The 25,329-nt window shown below is 44.6% G+C and overlaps 5 protein-coding genes across 5 annotated transcripts in view; 1 reads left to right on the plus strand and 4 right to left on the minus strand.

Moving 5' to 3' along the window:
- Nucleotides 1–226: 226 nt before the first annotated feature.
- Nucleotides 227–6,248, minus strand: ddx56 (DEAD (Asp-Glu-Ala-Asp) box helicase 56). Its single transcript, XM_034547635.1, has 14 exons — nt 6,148–6,248; nt 5,411–5,572; nt 5,167–5,321; nt 4,914–5,084; nt 4,215–4,305; nt 3,880–4,121; nt 3,041–3,199; nt 2,801–2,914; nt 2,579–2,673; nt 2,042–2,115; nt 1,865–1,954; nt 1,671–1,776; nt 1,368–1,471; nt 227–557 (listed from the first exon to the last, which is right to left on the minus strand). The coding sequence occupies exons 1-14, from the start codon at nt 6,202–6,204 to the stop codon at nt 474–476; spliced, it is 1,704 nt and encodes a 567-aa protein (XP_034403526.1). The 5' UTR covers nt 6,205–6,248; the 3' UTR covers nt 227–473.
- A 904-nt stretch (nt 6,249–7,152) lies between these two features.
- On the plus strand, nt 7,153–11,451 carry LOC117740399 (dual specificity protein phosphatase 26-like). The gene is made up of 4 exons (XM_034546776.1): nt 7,153–7,293; nt 7,503–7,671; nt 8,559–8,770; nt 10,659–11,451. The coding sequence occupies exons 2-4, from the start codon at nt 7,508–7,510 to the stop codon at nt 10,868–10,870; spliced, it is 588 nt and encodes a 195-aa protein (XP_034402667.1). The 5' UTR covers nt 7,153–7,293; nt 7,503–7,507; the 3' UTR covers nt 10,871–11,451.
- Nucleotides 11,452–14,872: 3,421 nt separating this feature from the next.
- On the minus strand, nt 14,873–16,494 carry LOC117740400 (peptidyl-prolyl cis-trans isomerase-like). The gene is made up of 5 exons (XM_034546777.1): nt 16,338–16,494; nt 16,167–16,197; nt 15,487–15,575; nt 15,223–15,395; nt 14,873–15,129 (listed from the first exon to the last, which is right to left on the minus strand). Exons 1-5 carry the CDS (start codon nt 16,404–16,406, stop codon nt 14,997–14,999), a joined length of 495 nt encoding a protein of 164 aa, XP_034402668.1. The 5' UTR covers nt 16,407–16,494; the 3' UTR covers nt 14,873–14,996.
- A 2,187-nt stretch (nt 16,495–18,681) lies between these two features.
- LOC117740620 (peptidyl-prolyl cis-trans isomerase-like) lies at nt 18,682–21,844 on the minus strand. The gene is made up of 5 exons (XM_034547133.1): nt 21,640–21,844; nt 21,098–21,128; nt 20,603–20,691; nt 20,352–20,524; nt 18,682–18,924 (listed from the first exon to the last, which is right to left on the minus strand). Exons 1-5 carry the CDS (start codon nt 21,706–21,708, stop codon nt 18,789–18,791), a joined length of 498 nt encoding a protein of 165 aa, XP_034403024.1. The 5' UTR covers nt 21,709–21,844; the 3' UTR covers nt 18,682–18,788.
- Nucleotides 21,845–22,768: 924 nt separating this feature from the next.
- zmiz2 (zinc finger, MIZ-type containing 2) overlaps nt 22,769–25,329 on the minus strand; it is a 24,565-nt gene continuing 22,004 nt past the window's right edge. Inside the window, 1 exon segment of the mRNA XM_034547124.1 lies at nt 22,769–25,329. This exon segment is cut by the window's right edge and continues 55 nt beyond it. Within this exon segment, the coding sequence (XP_034403015.1) occupies nt 25,277–25,329 (53 nt within the window). The 3' untranslated portion in view covers nt 22,769–25,276.

Here is a 25,329-nt window from a genome sequence, read left to right on the forward strand (position 1 = left end):
CTTCATGTGTTAAAGCTGCATTCTCTCTACTGACCACCAGGGGGCGACTCCTCTGGTTGTATAGAAGTCTATGCTTCATGTGTTAAAGCTGCATTCTCTCTCCTGACCACCAGGGGGTGACTCCTCTGGTTGTATAGAAGTCTATGCTTCATGTATTAAAGCTGCATTCTCTCTCCTGACCACCAGGGGGCGACTCCTCGACTACAACACACAAAAACCTCCACGGTTTGAGAAGAAAATCACTTTATTTTAAACAAACATTTTCAACGTTACCACAACAGACGTAAGATGAATACAGATACTGTACGTTTGGATTTGCAACTTCAAACTGACGTTTCTTGCATTTCGCCTCTTGTTTTCAAAAGGTCCAGAGTCCAGAGTCCGGTTCCCGTTGGAGAGACGGAACCGAGCTGCGGGTGGAAAGTCTGGTTCAGAGGTCCAGGACCGGATGCTCGTTTCCGGGTGTTCTGCAGCTACGACTGGCCCGCTTTGCCTTTCTGGTTCCTCGCTCCGCTGTATCGGAAACTCCTCAGAGGGTTCTTCCCTGGGATGTTCTTCTGCAAGAGGGGGAACCAAACCCGTTGTTACGACTCTCGGACGCATCTCAAACATTTACGTTTTAAAATATGCACTTCAGACTTTATTCTCTGAAGCAGACCGGACGAGTTACATAAGAGGGCTGATGATTATTTCAACTAACAGTCTATAAAGTCAGAAAACGTCTCCCAGAGATATTCAGCTCTAGGTGTAAAGAAACGACAGACAGACAACCAGAAAATATTATTATTATTATTTTGTGTTTGAGGTTTGGTTGATGATGAGATGCAGCAGCTGGTGTTTAATCTCATCAGACTTTCAAAAAGTTATTTTAAAGGTTTGCGCCACAGAAACATCTGAGAAAACCTCATTGGAAGCTGTTTGGAAAAGGGGCGGGCACTAAAACAATTGGCAGGTAATTGGATGAACCGTCTGTCAATCAATCTCTTACTAAATCTTTCCCCATCAAGAAAAACTCCATTTCTGATAGACCTGATGCTATTACAGCAGCTACGCTAACCTCTCTTGGAGCCACTATTGTTGTTGTTGTCATCACTTAAGCCACGCCCCCAGAGCCTCACAGGAAGCCGATTGGCCCAGACATAAACGCCAGACGGGACTGATTTTCGTAATATGATAAATAACAGAAGCAACCAACGATATATGTATTAAAGCAGAATTATATTCAAATTCTCTTCAATATATTATAATTTATTTAAATTGTATTTCTTATCGTTTGACTCCAGAACCACTAAACCCTTTGCACTGCAGGGCCTCGTTTGAACTCTCGTGGGACCTTCAGGGACCCCTTTTCAGTGTAGTTCTCTCACCTTGAAGCTGCTCTTCACGACTCCCTCTGGTTTCGGTTTGAGCAGCTTCTTCCTCCTCCTCCGGTTCGACAGCGGATTCGCGACGCCCTTCAGCGTCTCCGGAACTGAAGGAAAGTGAAGAAGACGAGTTACGAATGACGGACGTCTCTTTACGTAAAAAAAAAAAAAAAAAAAGGTCAGTTTTACACCGCTACATTCTGGAAGCAAATATCGTATATGCGACAGCTTTAATTCCTTTGCGGGTTCAGATAATTAAATATATATACGATCCTGCATGACGAGGACGTCTACTTCTACTCTTACTGAGGTACTCGGGGACGTTCCTCAGGTGAGGTTTCACGACGGCCGGGTGGAGGTCTTTGTCGTGTCGGAGCAGCTGAAGGTCCCGGGGGTTGTCCTCGAAATACGTCTGAGCGACAGCAGATGAGACACAATCACAAAATGCACACGCACGCACACACACACACACACACACCGGGTTTAAAGGAGCGACTCACCTTCAGCTTCTCCGAGTTGAGCAGCTCCTGTTTGATCTCCTTCAGTCTGGCCTCCTTCACCGCCTGCTTGGTCACCGAGCGCATGGCGTCCTGCACGCAAAGAGGATGATGGCCGCCTCATCATCATCATCATCATCATCGTCGTCACGTGTTTTTTTTAATAGCGTGAACACTCACCCTGCATCGGTACCGGAAGCCTTCGATCTCCTCCATCTTGAACTCGTACGGTTTCAGACCCGTGCCGGCGTTATCTAGAAGCAACGGACATTTCACGTGAAGACGTGAACATGGATCGCTCTGGTGCCTTGCTCACAGGTCAGGAACATCGTTAAAAACACGACAGATTATATGTAATAAAAAAGGCTAATTTGTGCACTGTGAGGAAATGTCCAAATCAGACTAAATAAAGACGGATGGACGATTTAACTCATCAACTTGTTGTAAAATATATATATATATATATATATATATATATATATATATATCTTAGTAAATATAAATAAAATATATCTATCCATCTAAATAAATATATATATCTTAGTAAATATAAATAAATAAAATATATCTATCCATCTAAATAAATATATATATATATATATATATATATAAACATCTAAATAAATAAATAAAATATATATAAACATCTAAATAAATATATATATATAAAAAAAATTTAAAAAAATATCTATCTATCTAAATAAATAAATACTTCACCTCCTGTGAGCGCCTCCTCCACCTCCTCCAGCAAACTGTGCTCAGTGGGAGCGATGAAAGACAGAGCGGTGCCGGGGTTGTCTGCTCTCGCCGTTCTACAAAACAAATTAAATAAATATATATAGATTAAAAAATATGTATATACACACACACAAAATAGTTTGTAATTGCGTGCCCCCCTCCCTCCCTCCCTCCCACACACACACACACACACACACTCACCTTCCCACTCGGTGAATATACGACTCTGCGGTTAACGGGAAGTCAAAGTTGACGACATTGGCGACGTTTTGGAAGTCGACGCCTCTGGAGACGCCGTACTCTTTGTCCTTCGTCCTTTAAAAACAGAATTCACACGTCACCAAAGAGCTGCGGGGGCCATTGAGGTCTAGTGTAGTAACACTCTGTGTAGAAGTACAAACATCACGACTTTCCCTTTAAAACAGTGAAATACAAACTCACTTTCCTCCTCTTCCTCCTCTCTCCGTGCCCTTCTTCTTCTTCTTCTTCTTCCCTTTGCCCGCCGCCTGCAGTGCGGCGGCGGGGTCGGCCAGGCTCTCCTCGTCGGTGGCGATGATGTAGTCGTAGAAGCCCTGGTTGAACTGAGTGATGATGTGACACCTGCAGAACCGAGAGTATTAGTGTACGTGTTGTACCTGAATGTCATGGACAAAGTTACTACGAGGAGCTTTCATGCTGTGTTGGTTCTGGTGCCCCCTGTGGCTTAAAGTGGTAGTGTTGGTTCTGGTGCTCCCTGTGGACTAAAGTGGTAGTGTTGGTTCTGGCGCCCCCTGTGGACTAAAGTGGTAGTGTTGGTTCTGGCGCCCCCCTGTGGACTAAAGTGGTAATGTTGGTTCTGGCGCCCCTTGTGGACTAAAGTGGTAATGTTGGTTCTGGCGCCCCCCTGTGGACTAAAGTGGTAGTGTTGGTTCTGGCGCCCCCTGTGGACTAAAGTGGTAGTGTTGGTTCTGGAGCCCCCCTGTGGACTAAAGTGGTAGTGTTGGTTCTGGAGCCCCCCTGTGGACTAAAGTGGTAGTGTTGGTTCTGGAGCCCCCCTGTGGACTAAAGTGGTAGTGTTGGTTCTGACGGAGGTTCTGGTGAACCTGCATGATGTCATCTGGTTTCATCAGAATCCGACCCGGTGGCTCCGATGAGGAGCTTTAAGAAGAACTCTCTAGAACCAGACCATCTTCTCTCTGATGATCTATTTACTGATGGAGGTCTAAAGAGGACCAGGACTACACTGAGACTGGTTCAGGACCAGGTGACTTCAAGTAAAAACTACTGCCCTCTTCTCTCACCTGGACTGGACGGGCAGCTCAGAGTTGAGCACGCAGGAGGGAATACCGAACTGCTCCAGGAACAGTTTGAGCCGGTAGCTCCGCTCCACCGCGCCCACGAAGACCAGCGTCTTGCCCCGGACCAGACGCAGCTTCAGCAGCGTGTAGACGAGCAGGAACTTCTCCTCCTCTCCGCACTTGATGCTGTACTGCTGCAGCTGGCTGCTGTCCGGCAGCTGAGAGCCCTGAAGCTTCAGGATCACCTTGAGGAGGACAACGGACACATGTGTGAGGACGGAGCCGGAGCCGAGCGACGCGGGTTGACGATCTTAAAAACGTTCTTAAAGAGACAGTACGGGGTTGTGCAGCAGCAGCTCCTTCAGGGCCTGAACGTCCTCGGTCAACGTGGCCGACATCAGGAACGACTGGTAGATCTTCGGCAAATGACTGAAAAACACGACAGAAAGCTTCAATTTACTGGCAAATGCTTCACGTGTTAAAGCTGCATTCTCTCTCCTGACCACCAGGGGAAGACTCCTCTGGTTGTATAGAAGTCTGTGCTTCACGTGTTAAATCTGCATTCTCTCTCCTGACCACCAGGGGAAGACTCCTCTGGTTGTATAGAAGTCTATGCTTCATGTGTTAAAGCTGCATTCTCTCTCCTGACCACCAGGGGGCGACTCCTCTGGTTGTATAGAAGTCTGTGCTTCATGTGTTAAAGCTGCATTCTCTCTCCTGACCACCAGGGGGCGACTCCTCTGGTTGTATAGAAGTCTGTGCTTCATGTATTAAAGCTGCATTCTCTCTCCTGACCACCAGGGGAAGACTCCTCTGGTTGTATAGAAGTCTATGCTTCATGTGTTAAAGCTGCATTCTCTCTCCTGACCACCAGGGGGCGACTCCTCTGGTTGTATAGAAGTCTATGCTTCATGTGTTAAAACTGCATTCTCTCTCCTGACCACCAGGGGGCGACTTCTCTGGTTGTATAGAAGTCTGTGCTTCATGTGTTAAAGCTGCATTCTCTCTCCTGACCACCAGGGGGTGTGAACTTTTACCACAACAGGCTCTTCAGGTCGGCCTCGAAGCCGAAAGAGAAGAGCAGGTCGGCCTCGTCCACCACCAGCATCTCCAGGGACGAATTCAGCACCAGGTTATGGGCGGTGAGGTGGGCGAGGATGCGGGACGGCGTCCCAACGACCACGTCGGGCTTCTCCATCAGGACGGGCCTGTTCAAACACAACAACATCAATATATATATATATATATACACATTTTTAAATTCATTTATAAATATATACGTTGACTGACCTCTGTGCAGACAGGTCAGCTTTCCCGGTGATGTCGGCCACGCGGACGTCTCTGGAGCAGAACGCCGTTAACTGTCTTATCATGGTCTGGACCTGCTGACCCAGTTCTTTGGTTGGAACCAGAACCAGCGCTCTGACATCCTGCTCACGAACGCTCTGAAGACAACAAACAAACAAAGAGTGAGCGGTGGAGAGGACGCAGACCCGCTGGTCGACCTGAGGTCTTTTTTTTGAGCCCCTCTCACCTGCTTGGAGGCCAGGACGCGCTGGATGATGGGGATCGCGTAGGCGGCGGTCTTCCCGGATCCGGTCCGAGCTCGAGCCAGGAGGTCTTTCCCCTCCAGGGCCAGAGGGATGGCCTTCTCCTGGATCAGGGTGGGGTGGGACCAACCCAGGTCTGCAACCGCCTGCACCACAACCACGGGGAGAGAGCACAATATTAAAATATAAATATAAACACATGTCAGTACTGCTAATTACAATGTTTTTGTATTATTCTTTTAAAGATGCACAGTAAATAAATTAAATGTTACTTCCTCACCTTGTATAAATACTATGGAGTAAATGTTACTTTAGTACGATTAATAAGTACGTGTAATGTTAACAAGTACAAGGAGTCAAATACTGCATTTAGAAAACTTTTACATACGTGTACTTGTACTTCCATGTTATGCTAGTTTATGCTTCTACTGTACTACAACTCAAGAAGTCAATATTGTACTTTTTAATTCAAATTATTTTTCTTTTACTCGCAGTAGAATGAAAACAAAAGGTTTAAATGATATAAAGATATAATCTCCACTGTGAAAATAAATTTAAAAAAACAAGGTTGTTTATCGTAAAGTAGCTTCACGTGTACATTCACGACACTTCTGTGTGTTAGTTCACGACACGCGAGACGAGTATTTACGTCACTGTTCTCCGGTTTTAACCCGTCGACACGTTAATAATCGTCCTCTGCCGCTGTCAGCCGGCTCGTTACCTTTAGCAGACGGTCGTCGAGGCCCATCTCGTGAAACTGAAGCCTCTCCGCAGCCATCTCTGCTCCTCTCTGCGCTCACACGTGCGTCGCAGGAATTCTACGTCATGTCGCCTTCAGGTGCCTCCTCTGAAGCTCCGTTTTTCCCCGTTTTTTTTCGCTCAATGTTAAAAATAAAATAATATAAAATAAAATAAAATAAAACAAATAATATAAAACAAAACAAAATAAAATAAAATTAGGACTTTTTTTTTTTTTTAATTCCACTTTAAATCCACTTTGCTGGGAAAATATTGTATTTTTAAACTTACAGCTTTATTAATTTAAAAAAAATATGTATCCATATAAAACATATTAATAGCTTATGGAAGAAAAAATTATAAACTGTTTGTTTGTCATTTTTCAGGCAAAAACATTTGCCAATATAAAAAAAACACAGTTATAATTGTAATATAATTAAATGTATAAGTTATCAGCAGATGAATCCATAATATCAAATAATCATTAGTTAAGATTTTAAATGAGCTCCAGCTCAACCAACTATATAATAATAATAATAATAATAATAATAATAATAATAATAATAATAATAATACAAACTATCGATAGAATATATAATAGTCACATTTGTAATACTTTGACTGCAGGATTTCTCCTTGCGACGGGGTATTTTCCCAGTGTGTGTGTAACAGTACTTTAAGATCTTTAAGATCTGAATACTTCCTCCTCCATATTTGCAGAATGGACCTCAACGTGAGATTGTTTTTATTTCTCTCCCTGATTTCCCTCATTTGACCGCAAGGTGGCGACAAAACGCCACCAGAGAAAACGTCACATCGGTCCCTCATTAACAATTAAATATAACAATTAAAAAGAAAACACGATAATGTTCAGCAGAACTGAAACATAACAACAACACACTATATTTATGCACGCACGCACACACACACAGGAGCATGCACGTGGCTTTAACCCCGGGGGTCCGTGGAGTCACGTGCGTGTCGACGAGGACTTGTTGAAGAAGAAGGCGGCTGAGAGAAGATGTCTGCTGCTGCTGGTGGAGGAGCAGCATCTCCTCCATCCTCCCACACATGAGTCAACATGGCCGCGGAGCAGCAGCACTGAGACGCGGACCACAACAACACTCAGGTAAACACAAACAACAACATGGAGGGGAACCACGCGCGCGTTCATTTCACATTTTAGAGGATTCACCAAAATAAAGCCACAGGTTAATAATAAACATGTTGCCATGATCTCATCCTCATGATGCATTATTATTATTGATCCGGTTTGATTCCCCTCCGGACTTCTCGGTGTGTTATTGTTCATCGGGTTTTTATCTTTGTCCTCTAAAGACTGAATGGCGTTCATGTCCCGGTTCTCCCGGTCCCCGAACCGAAAGGACTCCGGGGGGCGCGCCTCCCCGACGCTGACGGTGTCCGAGCTGGAGCGGCTCCTGTGCACCGGAAAGACCGCCTGCAACCACGCGGACGAAGTGTGGCCGCGGCTCTACATCGGGGACCAGTGAGTGACCCCTCACCTGGTACTACGGTGTACAAGTACTCTGCTGCGAGTACTCACTCTGTACTTTAAGTACTAAAAGTAAAAGTACTGCTGGTGCAGAATTACTTATTATTAGTGATGCATTCATGTGTTCATCACTTTAATGTTGCAGCTAAAGATGGAGCTCTTCTTAATTATTTAATATAACAAAGGATAGTTTGATCTGTAACATTATATTACAACACATTTAGTATATTTAGTGTTGTTTGGAATCTGTAAAATAAGTATAAAATGGCTCTTTATAAAAATGCATGAATGAATGCAGCGAATGAGAGTGAAAGCAAGCAATGTGCATCAATCATGTGGATCAATAATAATAATGCAACACATGAAGCATAGACTTCTATACAACCAGAGGAGTCGCCCCCTGGTGGTCAGTGGAGAGAATGCAGCTTTAACACATATAGCATATACTTCTATACAACCAGAGGAGTCGCCCACTGGTGGTCAGGAGAGAGAATGCAGCTTTAACACATGAAGCATAGACTTCTATACAACCAGAGGAGTCGTCCCCTGGTGGTCAGTAGAGAGAATGCAGCTTTAACACATATAGCATATACTTCTATACAACCAGAGGAGTCGCCCACTGGTGGTCAGGAGAGAGAATGCAGCTTTAACACATGAAGCATAGACTTCTATACAACCAGAGGAGTCGCCCCCTGGTGGTCAGTAGAGAGAATGCAGCTTTAACACATGAAGCATAGACTTCTATACAACCAGAGGAGTCGCCCCCTGGTGGTCAGTAGAGAGAATGCAGCTTTAACACATGATATGAATCACACTGACTCATGGAGACAACCTGATTGATACCTGGCTCTTCTTCTTCTTCTTCTTCTTCTTCTTCTCAGAGACATCGCGTCAGATCGCCGTGAGCTCGCCAAACTGGGCATCACTCACATCCTCAACTGTGCGCAGAGCAAGTGGCGCGGCGGAGCCGAGAACTACGCCGGGATGAGCGTCACCTACCACGGCATCGAGGCCCACGACTCGCCGACCTTCGACATGAGCGTCAACTTCTACCCGGCGGCCGAGTTCATCCACAAAGCGCTCACGAGTGGAGGTGAGTCTGAGTGGGTGGAGATTTAGAACTTCATGTTGAGCAACGGATCAGAACACTCACGATGGATGGAGGATGGATGGATGGAGGATGGAGGATGGATGGATGGAGGATGGATGGATTGGTGGATGGAGGATGGATGGATGGAGGATGGATGGGTGGATGGAGGATGGGTGGATGGAGGATGGATGGGTGGATGGAGGATGGATGGATGGATGGAGGATGGATGGGTGGATGGAGGATGGATGGGTGGAGGATGGATGGATGGGTGGAGGATGGATGGGTGGAGGATGGATGGGTGGATGGAGGATGGATGGGTGGAGGATGGATGGTTGGATGGAGAATGGATGGCGGATGGGTGGGTGGATGGATGGATGGAGGATGGATGGGTGGATGGAGGATGGATGGATGGGTGGATGGAGGATGGATGGGTGGATGGAGGATGGATGGGTGGAGGATGGATGGGTGGATGGAGGATGAATGGATGGAGGATGGATGGGTGGATGGAGGATGGATGGGTGGAGGATGGATGGTTGGATGGAGAATGGATGGAGGATGGGTGGGTGGATGGAGGATGGATGGGTGGAGGATGGATGGGTGGATGGAGGATGAATGGATGGAGGATGGATGGGTGGATGGAGGATGGATGGGTGGATGGAGGATGGATGGGTGGGTGGATGGAGGATGGGTGGATGGAGGATGGATGGATGGGTGGGTGGATGGAGGATGGGTGGGTGGAGGATGGATGGATGGGTGGAGGATGGATGGGTGGATGGAGGATGGATGGGTGGATGGAGGATGGATGGGTGGAGGATGGATGGTTGGATGGAGAATGGATGGAGGATGGGTGGGTGGATGGATGGATGGAGGATGGATGGGTGGATGGAGGATGGATGGATGGGTGGATGGAGGATGGGTGGGTGGATGGAGGATGAATGGATGGAGGATGGATGGGTGGATGGAGGATGGATGGGTGGATGGAGGATGGATGGGTGGGTGGATGGAGGATGGGTGGATGGAGGATGGATGGGTGGGTGGATGGAGGATGGGTGGATGGAGGATGGATGGATGGAGGATGGATGGGTGGATGGAGGATGGGTGGATGGAGGATGGATGGATGGAGGATGGATGGATGGATGGAGGATGGATGGGTGGGTGGATGGAGGATGGGTGGATGGAGGATGGATGGATGGAGGATGGGTGGATGGATGGAGGATGAATGGGTGGGTGGATGGAGGATGGATGGATGGAGGATGGGTGGATGGAGGATGGATGGATGGAGGATGGATGGGTGGATGGAGGATGAATGGGTGGGTGGATGGAGGATGGGTGGATGGAGGATGGATGGATGGGTGGGTGGATGGAGGATGGGTGGATGGAGGATGGATGGGTGGGTGGATGGAGGATGATGGGTGGGTGGATGGAGGATGGGTGGATGGAGGATGGATGGATGGAGGATGGATGGGTGGATGGAGGATGGGTGGATGGAGGATGGATGGATGGAGGATGGATGGATGGATGGAGGATGGATGGGTGGGTGGATGGAGGATGGATGGATGGAGGATGGATGGGTGGATGGAGGATGGGTGGATGGAGGATGGATGGATGGAGGATGGATGGATGGGTGGATGGAGGATGGATGGGTGGGTGGATGGAGGATGGATGGGTGGATGGAGGATGGATGGGTGGGTGGAGGATGGGTGGATGGAGGATGGATGGGTGGGTGGATGGAGGATGGGTGGATGGAGGATGGATGGATGGGTGGATGGAGGATGGATGGGTGGGTGGATGGAGGATGGGTGGATGGAGGATGGATGGATGGGTGGGTATAGATAGATGGATAATTAGATAGCTGAAGCACAGCAGGTAACGCTCATATTCCGTGTTGCAGGTAAGGTTCTGGTCCACTGCGCGGTGGGAGTGAGCCGCTCCGCCACGCTGGTTCTGGCCTACCTCATGATCCGGCAGAACCTGACGCTGGTGGAGGCCATCAAAACCGTGAAGGACCACCGAGGCGTCATCCCCAACCGGGGTTTCCTCCGCCAGCTCAACGGCCTGGACGGCATCCTGAGGGAGAGCCGTAAGACGTCACCGCAGAGCTGAACACACACACACACACACACGCACACACACACACACGCACACACACACACACACACACAAATCTGTTTATTTATCTTTTCATTTATTTTAATTTTTCTTATTGCGTAACGTCCTGTTGTTGTTTATTCGTGTTTGAGCCTCTGAAACAACACAAGTCATTTCATTTAAGACAAGTCGGTTTTATTGATCACAAACAACCTGTGAGTTGGCCATAGAAGGTCAAAGGTCACGCGATCAACAGGCGGGAACCACTTGTCTCTTTTTACTCAAACTTCAGAACATTCCGGATGTTCAGAACAGAGAAGAACAAACACTGCAGTCAACAGGAAGTCTCCTCTTTTCTTCTTCAGGAAATATCTCAAAAGAAAATGTGTGGAGGGCTTCTCAAAGGTCTTTAAAACGAGATAAATCATCCTGGAAGAAGATGAAATTATATATAAAATCTTGAAAACTGTCTGTCACTTAAACTCACCTTATTAAAGTTGCTAAAAGGAACGTCCTTTCCCGTGTTGGTTCTGGCGCCCCCTGTGGACTAAAGTGGTAGTGTTGGTTCTGGTGCCCCCTGTGGACTAAAGTGGTAGTGTTGGTTCTGGCGCCCCCTGTGGACTAAAGTGGTAGTGTTGGTTCTGGTGCCCCCTGTGGACTAAAGTGGTAGTGTTGGTTCTGGTGCCCCTGTGGACTAAAGTGGTAGTGTTGGTTCTGGTGCCCCCTGTGGACTAAAGTGGTAGTGTTGGTTCTGGTGTCCCATGTGGACTAAAGTGGTAGTGTTGGTTCTGGTGCCCCCTGTGGACTAACGTGGTAGTGTTGGTTCTGGAGCCCCCTGTGGACTAAAGTGGTAGTGTTGGTTCTGGTGCCCCCTGTGGACTAAAGTGGTAGTGTTGGTTCTGGTGCCCCCTGTGGACTAAAGTGGTAGTGTTGGTTCTGGTGTCCCATGTGGACTAAAGTGGTAGTGTTGGTTCTGGTGCCCCCTGTGGACTAAAGTGGTAGTGATGGTTCTGGTGCCCCCTGTGGACTAACGTGGTAGTGTTGGTTCTGGAGCCCCCTGTGGACTAAAGTGGTAGTGTTGGTTCTGGAGCCCCCCTGTGGACTAAAGTGGTAGTGTTGGTTCTGGTGCCCCCTGTGGACTAAAGTGGTAGTGTTGGTTCTGGTGCCCCCTGTGGACTAACGTGGTAGTGTTGGTTCTGGTGCCCCCTGTGGACTAAAGTGGTAGTGTTGGTTCTGGAGCCCCCTGTGGACTAAAGTGGTAGTGTTGGTTCTGGTGCCCCCTGTGGACTAACGTGGTAGTGTTGGTTCTGGAGCCCCCCTGTGGACTAAAGTGGTAGTGTTGGTTCTGGTGCCCCCTGTGGACTAAAGTGGTAGTGTCTCCACCAGGGTCCCATTTAGAAAACCTCATTCTACTGCAGCGGGGTCTGACAGTCTGCCCCCTCTCAGTCCTGGTCCTGGTTCTCCCGTGCCCCCCTTCCCTCCAGCGGGTCCAGCAACACGTGTTCTGGGTCTTCCGGTGGAATAAATGAGTTAAAGTGATCGACAGTGTTCAGGATTCAACGACAGACCAGAGCAGCATGGCCGCCGGCCCCTTTAGTGCTACCAGTACAATCAGGTTATCTGCAGGGTTCCCATCAGCCAGTTTGGGGCTCAGGGGGCGGGGCTTAATGCTTTATTTGTGTGTGTGCGTGTCCACACATGGGCTCAACCGTCTCTCTCTCAGTGATTCTTCCCCGTAGTTTAAGTCTTTGCAGGTCTTCCCTCGACTTACTCTTCTGCATTCAGCAAGTGTCATTAAGAGCTCAGAACAACTGACCCCGAACCAGCTCAGTCTTGTAGCCTGTTGAGTGTTGTGTGTGTGTGTTGTGTGTGTGTTGTGTTCACGTAGTTCATGTGTTGTTTCAATCCAGCGTACTTCATATAATCACAGTGCTTCTTGGCTTTTTTAAAAATCTTTATTGGATATCTTGTGTGCGACGATGTGAAATTCACCCGGAGATTTGAGCCCATTTGGACGGGTTGTTGTTGCAGGTGTTGGTGGAGGACTTACAGTACAGTACGTACTAAATACTTTCTTTATCTCTATATTAATTAATTAATACATTTTTAATTATTCATTTAGTTTATTTTGCCTTCTTTCTACATATTTATTTATTCATATATTGATTAGTTAATATATCTATTTATTTGTTTATTTATCCGTCTTTTTACTCATTTATCTATTTATTTTACTTTTCATTTATTTATTTAAATAGTTTTATTTATTTAGTTATATGTCATGTTTATTGTAGTTCATGAAACAACCTGAAAAAAAATATATATATATATATTAAAAAAGGATAATAAATTTTTTTGTTAAAGTACAAGCAGAGACAAACTTTGAAATATAAAACTCTTTAAATTACAGGACAAACCCGTCAGAATTTAGACTCCGCCTCCTCTGGAAAAAAACCAGTCCGCTTCAGACTCCAACGAGGCTACGAAACCACTTCCGTTCTGGTTTCATCGCTTCAACTTCCCACTGTTTGCTCTCCACGTGACATTAAACGCCACGCGAAGCATTCAGGGGACCACAAACGTGCCGTTGCAAAAAAAGCTCAGAAACTGCCTGGAGGTCCGGAGACAAACCGGAACAGGAACAGGAACTCAAACCAGCTTTTCAATGATGTGGTTGTTTTTTTTAAGGATTACCTCAAGTACCAAACGTGTGTTTTCTTTGCCTGTGATGTTTTTACCGTCGGCGAAGGAGGGAAAAGAAATGTAAATTAATAAAAAAAAGAGCTGTCTCTGGAGATTTAAAGGTCTGGTTTGAAGATTTAGGACGTGAGTTTATCTGATTAGCTTAGCTTAGCACAAAGACTGGAAGCGGAGGGAACAGCTAGCCTGGCTGCTAATTTTTTTACAGTTTGTTTAAGTGCATTTACAAACAGCAACAGTCCTTTTTTTTAAACAACGGTTCTATGTCACACATTTAAAAAAAAAAAGAAGAAAAAGTTTGACGATTTTGTCAGCAGAAATTTATGCTAGCAGGTTTTATTACGCTAGTTTTTTTTAAGTTGGCTGAAAGTGGACTTTTTAATGTTTACAGTCGACAAGTTTTAACACAAGAAACCTTTTTAAATGATTACGCTACATCCATAATATGCTAAAGACCAAAAAGCAGCATCATAAGCTACTTTTCAGAGCGCTATGCTAGCTGTTTCCACCCCGTTTCCAGTGTTTCTGCTAAACTAAGCTAAGCGCCTTCATACTTGGTGTCTAACTTCTCACCAAGAAAGCAAATATATATTCCAGGATAATCTCAAACCCGTGATTGTTTTGTATCGAGTGCGTTGGAAAGCTCGACCACGAGTTTAGGGGAAGTGTTAAACTCAGAGCCGTTCCTTTGCACCGTAGCCGGCCACCCCGGACCATCCTAGACCCCCCTTTGTATCGCACGAGACGCATTTCAACGAGGTTCTGGATGTTTTTAAATCTGCTCCTTTTCTCTATAATGTTTGGTATTGACTTGTGAAAACGATCCAATTGTTATATTTCATGTCAGGAAATCAGAGACATTGTGTCCTGGTGCAGCAGAATCTGCCTTTTTCCTTCTTCAGAGTTAAAACAAACAGGAAACATTTATAATAAAGAAACAGGTGAACTATCCGTGCACATCTTCTGGACCGGTGTGTTTTGTACCTGTGGTTTTACTGCGCCGTGATGGGTCGTCTGGTTTCCCCACAGGACGTCTTTTTTGAGCTTGTATCGCACTCTTTGAGCTTCACCGGAGGAGATGTCGATGCCTTAATCCGTTTAGACTTTTGTTTCTATGTTTTTATTTTAAATAACACTGAGCATTGACAACCGTTTTGATAAATTGTGTACTTAATGAAAAATAAAAGAAATCTCAAAGCTGTTGTACTGCATTTTGTATTGAATCCAGATACATTTATAAATATTTTTACTGCATGCATGACATTTAGTTTGGATCCCACTAAAATAAAACCAAAAATGAAGTGAACAAATGAGACGGACAAACTTTAAAGTGGTTTATTATACGTCAGCGTCGTACAAAATGAAGCGAATGCATCCGGGTGTTTTTCTACCGAGGCGGCCGATGTGCACAATACGTGGAAGAGGAAGCGGCGCCGGACGACGACTACAGCACGCCGCAGTCGGCGATGACGACCTTGAGCTTCGGCTTGCCGCTCGACGAGTGTTGAGCCTCCATCTTCTGCACGACGTCCATGCCCGCCACCACCTTTCCGAACACCACGTGCTTCCCGTCCAGCCTGGAGGGGGAGACGCGAGCACAGGGAGGTTGAGATTAATCCGGAAACGGTTACACGATTACCCCGTCCAGGCGGGTCCAGCGTGGAGCTCACCACTCGGTTTTGGCGGTGCAGATGAAGAACTGGGACCCGTTGGTGTTGGGCCCGGCGTTGGCCATGGACAGCGTGCCGGTTCCAATGTGCTTCAACTTGAAGTTCTCGTCGGCAAACTTCTCCCCGTAGATGGATTTGCCTCCGGTTCCGTCGTGTTTGGTGAAGTCTCCGCCCTGAAGTCAGCAAATTATTATTATTATCACTATCACCACGAGGCGATGAGCTCGGGTTAAACCTGAACCGGTGAAAACAAGGAAGGTTCACCTGGCACATGAATTTATTGAGGATCCGGTGGAATGTGGAGCCCTTGTAGCCGAAACCTTTCTCTCCGGTGCACAAAGCACGGAAGTTCTCTGTAAAATAAAGACATTAATTTAACCAGTAAAACTAAATTATAGGTTGACCAGTAATAAAAAATATTTTAAAAATCTCTATTAAATAGTCAAAACTAAAACCTGGAGGTCACTGACCAGGCGGTTGAGTAATGCTGCACATCTTTCTAGTAATTTTGCATCTCTGAAGTTTTGTAATTTTGAGTCTTGTTGTTGTTGTTAAACTGCATGAAACAGCCGGATGAATCTGAGCCTCTAAACTACCGTCTGCACAAAGGAAGCTGGAAAAGAAGGAAATGACGTCTGCATCCACTGGGTTTAAATGACGTCATATAACCATCTCTTCCTGGTCGTGGGCCAGTTTAACCAGTGAACATGACTGTTGGGAGCTTCCTGTTCCGTGTTCGTCCCCGCGTGACCGTACATGGTCACGCGCGCGGCTCTGCCACTGGTTATTCCGGCTCCCACGCCTTCACCTGCGCGGCCTCGCCCCAGAGCGCGAGTCACCGCTCAGGTGAGGAGCGTTAGCCAATCAGGGAGCGCGGTGTCTGGGGAGTGCGGAAGAAGCCGCGTGCAGCGACGCTTCCTGCTTTTCAGCTCGTGCTCACGTACCTGCAGTCTTTGGCACCACGTCGGGGCGCAGCTGAAACACACACACACACACACACGCGCAGCCTTTTAGTGCAACTCACGCAGGTGGAGGTGCAACACGTTTTTTAAATTTTAAATACGAGTTTAAATAAAGTAAAGCGACGCACAGGTAATAAGTGACGCGTTTCTTACCTCCATTTCTATCCTGCCAGCCGCTTTGCCATCAATAGTGATGTCAAAGAACACCTTAGGGAGCGCCATGTTTGCAAACCGTGCGCGTGTGAGCTGGTGACGACGGGAGGAATCAGACTGGTACGAGCAGCACCGTGAGGTGGCTATTCTGGTCTGTATTTATGCGAGTCTGTGCCCGCTGAAAGCTGCGGACAGCCAATCACGAGCGAGGCTCTCCTTTGAGTCTGGGGAGCGGACCAATGGGAACGGAGGTGGGCGGGGGTTAGAATGTGAGGGTGGGGTGCTGTCGTCGGTCACATGACACCAGGGGGCGGAGCTACGCCCACAACGGGCGGGTTTCGTCGGGGAAATCTGCAATTTAAAAAAGAAAAAAACAACACGTGTTCAAACGTGTTAGAATGAGACTGAGAAGAGAAATGTGGGCGAGGTTCAGTGGAGCAGTAATGCAGACGGCTTAAAATATGCACCCCGGTCCTCCTTCACTGGCTCCCGGTCAGATTCAGGATAGACTTTAATTACTCAACACCTACAAAGCCCTAAACAACCTGGCCCCTCCCTACCTTTCAGACCTCCTCCCCCTCCAAGCCCCAACCTGGTGCAAACACTCTAAAGACCAATCAGGACCAAGCGCCGGACCTGGGGTGCTTCCCCCCCCCCCTCTGGAACACCCTCCCAATCCACATCCGTCAGGCTCCCACCCTCTCATCATTAAAGCAAGGCCTCAAAACCCACCTCTTCAAACTCGCCTTCACCTGCTAACCCCTGCACCACCCTACCTGTTAACCCCTGAACTCTACCTGCTAACCCCTGTACTCCACCTGCTAACCTCTACCTGTTAACCCCTGAACTCTACCTGCTAACCCCTACCTGTTAACCCCTGAACTCTACCTGCTAACCCCTGCACTCTACCTGCTAACCCCTGTACTCTACCTGCTAACCCCTACCTGTTAACCCCTGAACTCTACCTGCTAACCCCTGCACTCTACCTGCACCACCCTACCTGCTAACCCCTGAACTCTACCTGCTAACCCCTGTACTCTACCTGCACCATCCTACCTGCTAACCCCTGCACCACCCTACCCGCTAACCCCTGTACCCTACCTGCTAACCCCTGCACTCTACCTGCTAACCCTTTCAACCTACATGCTAACCCCTGCACTCTACCTGCTGAGCCCTGCACCCTACCTGCTAACCCTTTCAACCTACCTTCTAACCCCTGCACCCTACCTGCTAACCCCTGTACCCTACCTGCTAACCCCTGTACCCTACCTCCTAACCCCTGCACTCTACCTGCTAACCCTTTCAACCTACCTTCTAACCCCTGCACCCTACCTGCTAACCCCTGCACTCTACCTGCTAACCCCTGCACCCTACCCGCTAACCCCTGTACCCTACCTGCTAACCCCTGTACCCTACCTCCTAACCCCTGCACTCTACCTGCTAACCCTTTCAACCTACCTTCTAACCCCTGCACCCTACCTGCTAACCCCTGCACTCTACCTGCTAACCCCTGCACCCTACCCGCTAACCCCTGTACCCTACCTGCTAACCCCTGCACTCTACCTGCTAACCCCTGCACCCTACCTGCTAACCCCTGTACCCTACCCGCTAACCCCTGCACTCTACCTGCTAACCCCTGCACTCTACCTGCTAACCCCTGTACCCTACCTGCTAACCCCTGCACTCTACCTGCTAACCCCTGCACTCTACCTGCTAACCCTAGCAACCTACCCTCCTTTTTCCCTCCTTGCACATTTCCTCTTAAAGGAACATACAACCAGATTCTGAGCATTTCAATTGCCTCTTAACGGCTCTCAACATGGCGACGGCTGAGCTAACGGCTAATGTGTTGTGCATAAGAAGTGGGCGTGGTCATCGTGACGTCACCCGTTGGTTCGTGGACATGGCCTCGAGTCCGCCATGTTTTGTTTTTTTCTTTCGCAAACCAATGAACGGAGAGGTCACCCTATCAGGACTGCGGAGCAATAGTCAATCACAGTAAGCCCCACCCCTAAAGCATACACCTGCATTATGGTCTGTTTGAATGCTATTTCATGATTAAATTGACTTCTGGGAGTTCATGAGGCAAGAAAACAATCGTGCAGATTTTTGAATATTGGACGTTTAATGGGCGATTCTGAAATTGTCTCGTTTATTTAATAATAAATATTTGTGTGTTGTGACATTTAAACAAACCGAACGTCAACAGGGGAAATAACAGGCCTCTCATCTACGAGATAAGTCTCTAGTTTCTCCTCAGAGACGGCGTCGGTAGCGACCTCTAGTGGTGAACTGTGTCCACTGCATGTAATAAATGGATTTAAACTTGAATTAGGACTCTTACTTCAACAGCAATCTTTGGAGTTATTTTATTCATGAACGAGGTGAGAAGGTACAAAATACAAGTCGGTTTAATTCAGTGTTTTCTACGTCCGGCGTGGAGGACGACGCCTACTTCAGCTCGCCGCAGTCGGCGATGACCACCTTGGCCTTCGGAGTGCCGCTCTTGGTGCCTTGCTTCTCCATCGCCTTGACGACGTCGGCGCCGTCCACGACGTTGCCGAACACCACGTGCTTCTTGTCCAGCCTGAAGAGGAGAGGTTAGGTTAGTTAGATTAGGTTAGGTTAGTTAGATTAGGTTAGGTTAAATTAGATTAGGTAGGTTAGTTAGGTTAGGTTAGGTTAAATTAGATTAGGTAGGTTAGTTAGGTTAAATTAGATTAGGTAGGTTAGATAGGTTAAATTAGATTAGGTAGGTTAGTTAGGTTAAATGAAGTTAGGTTAGGTAGATTAGGTAGGTTAGGTTAAATTAGATTAGGTAGGTTAAATTAGATTAGGTAGGTTAGATAGGTTAAATTAGATTAGGTAGGTTAGGTTACATTAGATTAGGTAAATTAAATTAGGTAGGTTAGTTAGGTTAAATTAGATTAGGTAGGTTAGTTAGGTTAGGTTAAATTAGATTAGGTAGGTTAGGTTACATTATATTAGGTTAATTAAATTAGGTAGGTTAGTTAGGTTAAATTAGATTAGGTAGGTTAAATTAGATTAGGTAGGTTAGTTAGGTTAGGTTAAATTAGATTAGGTAGGTTAGTTAGGTTAAATGAAGTTAGGTTAGGTAGGTTAGGTTAGTTAGATTAGATAGGTTAGGTTAAATTGTATTAGTTAGGTTAAATTAGGTTAGATAAGATTAGATTAGGTACAGTTAGGTTAGATTAAGTTAGGGTAGTTTAGATTAGGTTAGGTTAGGTTAGTTAGATTAGGTAGGTTAGGTTAGATTAGGTTAAATTAGTTAAATTAGATAGGTTAAATTGTATTAGTTAGGTTAGATAAAATTAGATTAGGTACAGTTAGGTTAGGGTAGTTTAGATTAGGTTAGGTTAGTTAGATTAGGTAGGTTAGGTTAAGTTAGGTTAGGTTAGTTAGATTAGATTAGGTAGGTTAGATTAGATAGGTTAGGTTGAATTGTATTAGTTAGGTTAAATTAGGTTAGATAAAATTAGATTAGGTACAGTTAGGTTAGATTAAGTTAGGGTAATTTAGGTTAGGTTAGATACGGTTAGATTAAATTAGGGTAGGTTAGGTAGTGTTAGATTAGGTTAGGTAGGTTAAATTAGATTAGGTAGGTTAGTTAGGTTAGGTTAAATTAGATTAGGTAGGTTAGTTAGGTTAAATTAGGTTAGGTTAGTTAGATTAGATAGGTTAGGTTAAATTGTATTAGTTAGGTTAAATTAGGTTAGATAAGATTAGATTAGGTACAGTTAGGTTAGATTAAGTTAGGGTAATTTAGGTTAGGTTAGGTAGTGTTAAATTAGGTTAGATAAAATAAAATAAGGTTAGATTAGGTTAGATAAGATAAAATAAGGTTAGATTAGGTTAGATAAGATAAGATACAATAAGATAAGGTTAGGTTAGATTAGGTTAGATAAAATAAGATTAGGTTAGATAAGATAAGATTAGGTTAGGGGCCTAACTCTCGCCGGTTCGAGACCCAGGCGGGTCCAGGGTGGAGCTCACCAGTCGGTTTTGTCGGTGCAGATGAAGAACTGGGACCCGTTGGTGTTGGGCCCGGCGTTGGCCATGGACAGCGTGCCGAGGCCCGTGTGCTTCAACTGGAAGTTCTCGTCGGCAAACTTCTCCCCGTAGATGGATTTGCCTCCGGTTCCGTCGTGGTTGGTAAAGTCTCCGCCCTGAAAGGGGGGGAGGGGGGGTTAAGTGTTTTACTTAAATCTGGGACCTGAAACCGGTGGAAACGAGCAGAGGTTCACCTGGCACATGAACTTGGGGATGAGCCGGTGGAACGTGGAGCCCTTGTAGCCGAAACCTTTCTCTCCGGTGCACAAAGCACGGAAGTTCTCTTTAAAATAAAGACATTAAAAATACTTGTTTGCATCAATAATCTCGATTTATGTCTTTGAGTCTCTTTGTGGTTGTTTTGAATCTATTTGTGGTTGTCTTAAGTATATTTGTGGTGGTTTTGAGTCTCTTTGTGGTTGTTTTGATATTCTTTGTGGTCGTTTTGCATCTCGGGTGCAGCTGAACTTCAGTATTTATTTCCCTTTGAGACGACGAGGTCCAAAGCTTTCTGCCACATCCACGCTACACAGATAATTACACTTGATCCTAACAGACCATAATAAACACATTCTCTGCCTCCCGACATCGACACTAGCACTCAGCCTCGACCCACATTCACAACAAAGTCTATAGAATATATATATATATAAATAAATAAATAATAGGAAACAATAAATGTCCCGTACCGGCAGTCTTTGGGACCACGTCGGCCCGGAGCTGCGAAACACAAGAAGAAGAACCAGCAGATAAACATGTAAACACAACAATAAAAACAAGATTTAAGTAAAATAAATGGTATTATTTTCTATGTTAATCTGTTTAAATGTCAGAAAACAGTGAACATTGTGAAGTAATGAAAAGAACAAGTATCACATACCAAAATATTAAAAATACATTTTTGGACTAATTGATTATTTGACTTTTCATCATTGTGCTTTTTAATGTGAAGACACATCTGATGAGCAGGTTATAGCCTCCAGAGGTTATAACTGCTCTATAACGGCTCGTTATTAGTCTTCCAGCTGCTGCTGCTGCTGGGCGTTTCCATCAGGATGCGATTCATCTTCATCTTCAATTAATCACAGATTAAACAATAACTAAAATGCGCTTTACGTCACGCAAAAGGACGAGAAGTCGGCGTCCTGCCAGAGGCCTTTACACTAATAAAAAAGATGGATGTTAAAACACATTAAAAGCTGCAGCGCCGCTCAGTAAACGAGGACTTTACCTCCATCGTGATGCGGCCCGCGTGCTCTCCGTCCACGCTGATGTCAAAGAAAACTCTGGGGTTCCCCATGGTGGCGCACGCGCTGCCTGGTAGTGGTTCGGGGTGGAGGTGCGCACTTGGAACGACGCACGGGGATCTATTCTTTTATTCTATTCAGGATATTGTATTATTCCGGTCGGTATTTATGGTGAGGGGAGAGGGGGCGGGGTCTAACGCACCGGTGACGCAGAGGCCGCCGGACGGCCAATCACGGGCGCGTTCCATCTGCGCACGTCTCCAGGACGGACCAATAGGAAGGAAGATACGAGTGAAGCGGTGAGATGGCAAAGAAATCCAGCTGGGCGGAGTCATGGTGTGTGTGTGTGTGTGTGTGTGTGTGTGTGTGTGTCTCACAACAATAATAACAATATTTCATGTGCAATGTTACTTTAATTAATATGTGTAATATAACTTTTTCAACATCATTGACACTATCTACACTTTGTATTTCATCTTTTTTTGTATTTGACCTTTTCTACTCTTTTCATTCAATATTTGTTTATAATTTATTACTTTGTGATATTCTATTCTATTTTGCAATGGTGTCAGTTTTATGTATTTTACGCTAAATGATTGTTATTCTATTATTGCTATTTTTTATTCCGTTGTTTTTTTCTTGTTATCTTTAATAAACTCTGGAACAAGAATTTCCTTCTGGATTATTTTAGTGTAGTTATATCTTATTTTATCTTAAATGTATCAAACATGTGTAAAAGTAATGTACTCACTTCCTGTATGCATGTGGAGAAGTACTCAGATCTGTTACTGAAGTAAAAGTACAACATTATGTAGTAACAATTAATCCAATGTATTTATTTTCTATTAATTAATACATTTAATTAGAAATATATTTAAATAGTTTTCCTTGCATGTGAAAATCTACGTGGCAATAAACCGGATTCTGATTCAAGAGAAAGTAAAAAGTATTCTGTACTTCAAATGAAATGAAGAAGTTTAAGAGATTTAGTTTTACGCTGCTTTTTAATGCACTTTTTTTTTTAAATCTGTGAACGTATTGGAGCATAAAAGATCAATATTTCTTCAAGATAGAAGCAGAAAATGGAAATACTCAAGAACAAGAACCTCAAAATTGTATAAAGTATGATTTTATGCGACAAGTCCGAATGAAAACTTCAACATAAATACGTATTAAATACTTAATAAACACCAGAAGCTCCACAACAAAGTATTGTTGTCAAATAAAGTGATTTTTTTAATTCTGATATTCAGGAGAAGGGAAAAGGTAACTGCAGGTACAATGACGATTATGATTAAAAAATAAATAGAAAATAATGGCAATTACAATGCGTTACAAAATATGTGGAATAGTTTACATATTAAAAAACTTTTTTTCTTCCTTTTTTTTCCTAGTAAATTTGCAGTTAAATAGTCCGTAATTTCCAAATATAACAATGATAGTAACAATAACAACAATAATAATAATAATAACTTCATCGCGTTGCTCGTTTGGCAAAGAACATTATTTCTTTGTTGTCTCGTTGGTGAAATCGTTTATAGAAAAACAAAAACAAACGCCGTCTTTAAAAAAAGCTCGGCGTATATATCCCTCCGCACGCTTTAACCGCATCACGCCTTTCCGTCAGGCGGCGCGACCCTTGTTTTTTTAGTTTTTTTTTTTTACAATTGCTTTATAATCTTTCTAACATGTACAGCGGCAACAAAATGATCCATTATCCAACTAAATAACATTAAAATTACCATGATTAACAATTCATTTGATACACACACGTTCTCTTATGAAAACAGCTGATTATACAGTAAACAAACCCCGCGTCCTGATGGTCACACGCGCGCACGCGGCCGGCGACTTTTTAAAAACGCACGAATTTAAGCGCTCGAGCGGCAGGAAATGCCACGACACACATCTGAACTTACAGGATGCTCCAGAAAACAGAGAAGAAGAGGGGGAAGCCAAACAGAGGGGGAAGCCAAACAGAGGGAGTCTTTTCTAATATATATATATATATATATATATTTTCAGCGCTCCCAAACTTCATGTTTAAAAAAAATTAAAAGAAAAAAGGAAAGAAAAAGTCTTTTTTACATCTGTTTATTTATTTTTTTCTCTTTTACTTCGTCGTCTCAGAGAGAAACAAACAAAATAAAGTGACCGCTGCCCTTATCTTACATTAATCTGGTGGTATATATATATTTGCGAAATTCATCCGCCGCTGAAAATAGTCCCCCCGATAAAAAAAACGCTGCATTTTCCTCCAGTTTGAATAACGAAAACGATGTAAATCGAGTTATTTTTGTTCGTAAAAAAAAAAAAAAAAGGGAACTGTTTGAGATGGATGATAACATTTAGCCATCCCATAATTTACACCTTAAAATTTTTTTTTACTTTTCAATTGGGGTGGACACTTTTTTTGGGGGAGATTGTTAAAAACTTCCAATTCAACAGATAATTTAATTAAAAATAGAATAAAAACATACTGAAATCTTTTAATTAAATATCCATTGATTGACCCCCAACGTCGGCTGAACCCCTGAATCCTAAAAAGGTTTAAATTAGGATTTAGATTTTGTACATTTAAAAGGGTTTTATGTACACGTATTTTATTTAACTACGAGAGCACAAAATGTGTATTCATCCGCCGCTGAAAATAGTCCCTAACAAACATCTGTTCCCTTCGCCTCCTCGCCTCCTTGCGTCTCTTCCTCGCCTCCTTCTCCACTTGCATCTAAAAAAAAAAGGACCGAATGCCTTTACGCACGTTTTATTTCTACATATATGTAAATATATATATATATATATATAATTTTCAAACTGCGTTTTTTTGTCGCTCTTTCACACAGAATGTGAATATTTTACATTAAAAAAAAAAAAAAAAAAAAAGCGACAAACTTTATTTCCAGCCTTCGACGAAAGGCAGCGCGGACCTTTCACAATAAAAGCCCGAGATATCACAATATTAAAAAAAAGAGGAGCGCATACGTGCTTTTAAATTTGAAACGGAGGCGAGGAAAAGAAATGGAGGACGTTCAAACTCTCGGTGTCTTTCCATGGGATTAATAACCTAATATAGAAGAATATCACACGCCTTTACCTTTAATGCAATGGTTCCCAAACTGGGAGGTTGCACGGGGAAGTTAAAATATTACAAGAAAGGATTTTACACTACTGGGAACTTCACAATGTTGATGATTGTATATTTCGTTGCGACGACCTTTTTGAGGTAAACGGTAGAAACGCGGTAATCTGCCAGGAATGTGCGTGTGCAGAGAATAAAAGAGAGTTTTGGGAACCACGGTTGAATTAACGCGTCTATTAAAATCCCCACGAACGGTTTCCAACGGCGACGAACTGAACGCTGCATGTTTGAGACGTTCAGCCGGTGGTTTGTGCTATAGTTTAAAAAAAAAAAAAAATGCTGGTCTGCAGAGTTCTGATTGGTTTTTCATCCGGTCGCAAAAAATGAGAAAAAAACAACAAAAAAACACACAAAAATGCAATTGTGTACACTGACATACACACACACACACACACACACGCACACACACACACACACAGGAAGTGGGTGCCAACATAGGCGGCGGCGGCGTCTTCAACCAATGGGGGCGGGGCTACGGCTGGTCAGTTGTTCTCGAACAGTGACAGCAGGTCGTCGCTGCTGTTGCTAGGCAGAT

Source organism: Cyclopterus lumpus, chromosome 12 (assembly GCF_009769545.1).
Source record: "Cyclopterus lumpus isolate fCycLum1 chromosome 12, fCycLum1.pri, whole genome shotgun sequence".
NCBI classification, from domain to species: Eukaryota; Metazoa; Chordata; class Actinopteri; order Perciformes; family Cyclopteridae; genus Cyclopterus; species Cyclopterus lumpus.